The sequence below is a fragment of the Loxodonta africana genome, chromosome 7 (assembly GCF_030014295.1).
Source record: "Loxodonta africana isolate mLoxAfr1 chromosome 7, mLoxAfr1.hap2, whole genome shotgun sequence".
NCBI lineage: Eukaryota > Metazoa > Chordata > Mammalia > Proboscidea > Elephantidae > Loxodonta > Loxodonta africana.
Window position 1 is genome coordinate 79,255,291 of NC_087348.1, and position 3,867 is coordinate 79,259,157.

General features: G+C 40.1%; 1 protein-coding gene across 1 annotated transcript; it reads left to right on the plus strand.

The window, feature by feature from the left end:
- Positions 1-1,663: 1,663 nt before the first annotated feature.
- LOC100666463 (olfactory receptor 51V1-like) lies at positions 1,664-2,769 on the plus strand. The gene has a single exon (XM_003412224.3). The coding sequence runs from the start codon at positions 1,757-1,759 to the stop codon at positions 2,699-2,701; it is 945 nt and encodes a 314-aa protein (XP_003412272.1). The 5' UTR covers positions 1,664-1,756; the 3' UTR covers positions 2,702-2,769.
- Positions 2,770-3,867: the final 1,098 nt, after the last annotated feature.

Here is a 3,867-nt window from a genome sequence, read left to right on the forward strand (position 1 = left end):
AGAGCAAGAAGAAAAATTTAACCCAAAGCAAGTAGAAAAAGAATTAAAATTAGAGCAGAAATCAATGAAATTAAAAATAACAAAACAATAGAAAAATAAAATAAAAAACCATTTGAAAAATCCATAAAATTGGAAAATCTATAGCTAGGGTAACCAACTTCATGATAAATAAAGAATATATTTAAGTTGTCAAAGGTATCATTTTACTTGGACCTGTAATCAACACCCAGGGAAGCAACAGTCAAGAAATCAAACGATGTATTTATTGTATTGGGCAAATCTGCTGCAAAAGATTTCTTCAAAGTGTTGAAGAGCAAAGATGTCACCTTGAAGACTAAGGTGCGCCTGACCCCAGCCATGGTATTTTCAATTGCCTCATATGCATGTGAAAGCTGGGCAATGAATAAGGAAGATCACAGAATAACGTGTGCCTTTGAATTATGGTGTTGGTGAAGAATATTGAATATACCATGGACAGCCAGAAGAATGAACAAATCTGTCTTGGAAGAAGTACAGTCAGAATGCTCCTTAGAAGCTGGGTTGACAAGACTTCTTCATGTGTACTTTATCAGGACATCAGGCTTGATAAAGTAAAGGGTCAGCAAACAAAATGAAGACCCTCAATGAGATGGATTGAAATAGTGGCTGCAACAATGGTGCAGGACTGGGCAGTATTTCGTTCTGTTGTATGAGCCAGAACCGACTTGAAGGTACTGGACAACAATAACAACAGGGTGACCAAGTAAAAAGACAGAATGTAGAAATTACTAGTAACAAAATTGGAAGAGAGGTCATCATTGCTGATCCCATGGACATAAAAAAGATAATAAAGGAATATTATGAACAACTCCATGTCCTCAAATTTGATAACTTAGGTGAAATAAACCAATTCCTTGAAAGATACAAGCTACCAAATCTTTCAAAGAGAAGTACATACTCTGAATAATCCTATATCTATTAAAGGTATTGAATTGATAATTAATAACTTTCCAAAAAAGAAAACACCAGACCCAGATGATTTCACTTATGAATTCTACAAAATACTTAAGGAAAAATGATACCAATTATCTATAGTCTCTTCCAGAAAACAGAAGCCGATGGAACTCTTTCTAATTCATTCAATAAGCCCTGCATTACCCAAAACACGGAATTTCTAGTTCTACAGTGAGTATCCCTCCCTTGATGACTAGAAAAGTTCTGTGGACTCTGAGGGAAATGCTTCTATTTATCCATTTCTCACAATCCCAGGAAATTTCTACCCTGGAAGTGGCCAGGCAGAAGTTTTCACTTGCAACATCACTGGCCAGGGATTAGCAGTCTCCCAGGAGCCTGGGCTCACCTATTTTACACAAGGCTCATCACTCCTTCCTCGTAAAACTGACTGCTCTGACTCCCTGTGACACAAGCACTGTTCAAGGAGAAAGTGTTCAGTCGTTAGCTCAGGTGCATCCATGTTTGTGGCACAAGTGGCTCAGAGAGACCAACAGAGAATGCTCTTAATAATCTAATTTGCCTAAAATGATCTGGACACTGATTTGCTCCCGTAACCTCTCAGACATAATGCCAAGGAGGTTCCCTGTGAAGTCTTCTTGTGCTACATTTTTCCTGAAGAGCTGAATGTGCCTGGAATTCTACAGTTAGTTTTACCTCTACCATACTCAGGGTGGCTGTGTTATATTGGACTGTTCTCAAAGTCAGGTTTAAATAAAACTGTGAGTAATATTTCTCTCACCTTGAAAATTCCCTTCAAATATTCATGTCTTCTTCTCTGACTTCCATTATAAATTCCTCGGTATTCATCCTCACAGGGTTCCCTGGCCTGGACAAGCACTATCCTTGGTTCTCAATTCCCTTCTCCTCAATCTATGCCACGGTGTTCCTAGGAAACAGCATGGTGCTCCATGTAATTCGTACTGAGCCGAGCCTACACCAGCCCATGTTCTACTTCCTGGCCTTGCTGGCCATCACTGACCTGTGCATGGGGCTGTCCACAGTGCATACAGTGCTGGGGATCCTGTGGGGGCTCAGCCAGGAGATCGATCTGGATACCTGCATTGCGCAGACTTATTTTATCCATGGTCTCTCTTGCACAGAGTCTGGAGTCCTACTTGCCATGGCCTTTGATCGCTTCACAGCAATTTGTAATCCTCTGAGATATACGTCTATTTTGACTGATAGTAGAATTGTTCATTTCATGATGACCATTTTGATGAGAAGTGGTTTGTCTATTCTTCCTGTCATCATTCGTTTAAAGTTCCTCCATTACTGCCGTCCTCATATCCTCTCCCACTCTTTTTGTCTGCACCAGGATCTACTCCGGCTGGCCTGCTCTGACATCCGCTTCAACAGTTTTTATGCCCTGGGTCTGGTGATTTGTACCTTGTTGTTGGATGCTGTCCTTATTCTCATCTCCTATGTTTTCATTCTGCACACAATATCGGCAATTGCATCCCGGGAGGAGAGGCTCAAGTCTTTGCAGACCTGTGTTTCCCACATCTGTGCTGTACTGGTTTTCTACATCCCCATCATTGGTCTCACCATGGTACACCGCTTTGGAAAGCATCTCTCACCTCTGGTTCATGTCCTGATGGGCAATATCTATATCCTCTTTCCACCGCTGATTAATCCAATCATCTACAGTATAAAGACTCAGCAGATCCAAACCAGAATGAAGAAATGGTTTTCCCTGAAAATGTTGTGACATTTTTTAATTTCCCTAAAAATGCAGGGAAACTTAAATTTTCTTGGCTATGAAAGATTTAATGTCTAAGTAATACTTCTAGTTCCTGTATGTGCAACAATTTACAATTTGTTTTTTTAATTATTTATTTTTTACTTTTTTAAAATTGTGTTTTAGGTGAAAGTTTACAGTGCTAAGTAGTTTCTCATTCAAAAATTTATACACAAATTGTTTTGTGACATTGGTTGCAATCCCCGCAATGTGTCAGTACTCACTGCTTTTCCCTTTACACCCCGAGTTCCCTGTGTCCCCTTGTCCAGTTTTCCTTTCCCTTCCTGCCTTCTTATCTTTGCTTTTGGGCAGGTATTGCCCATTAGGCCTCCTATACTTGATTGAACTAAGAAGCATGTTCCTCATGTGTGTTATTGTTTGTTTTATAGGACTGTCTAATCTTTGGCTAAAAGGTGGGCTTCAGGAGTAGCTTCAGTTCTGAGTTAGAAGAGTGTCTGGGGGCCATAGTTTTGGAGGTTCCTCTATTCTCTGTCAGACCAGTAAGTCTTCTCTTTTTTTGTGAATTTGCATTTTGTTCTACATTTCTCTGGTGCTCTCTCTAGAACCCTCTATCATGATCCCTGTTGGAGTGGTTGGTGGTGGTACCCAGGTACCATCTATTTCTTCTGTGCTCAGGCTGGTGGAAGCTGTGGTTCACGTGGTCCATTAATCCTTGGACTGACATTTTCCTTGTGTCTTTGATTTTCTTCATTCTCCTTTGATCTGAATGTGATGGGACCAATAGATGTATTGTAGATGGCTGCTCAAAGGCTTTTAAGACCCCAGACGCTACCCACAAAAACAGGGTGTAGAATATTTTCTTTATGAACTATGTTATGCCAATTGACAGCCCTCAGCCCTCAGCCCCAGTAACTTGGTCCCTCAAGATGTTTGGATGTGTCGGGAAGATTCTGTGGCTTTGTTTTGGTTAAGCTGAGTTGACTGTCCCTATATTGTTTTGTCTTTTCTTTCGCCAAAGTTAACACTTGCCTACTATCTAGTTAGTGATTTGCCCTTCCCACACCTCACTTCCCTTGTAACCATCAAAAATTGTCTTTTTCTGTGTGTAAATCTTAAGTTTTTATAATAGTGGTCTTATACAATATTTATCCTTTTGTGATTGACTTATTTCACTC

What these genes read in the sequence shown, in the direction of transcription:
- LOC100666463 (XM_003412224.3), top strand. Translation starts at nt 1,757, where the DNA reads ATGTCTTCTTCTCTGACTTCCATTATAAATTCCTCGGTATTCATCCTC.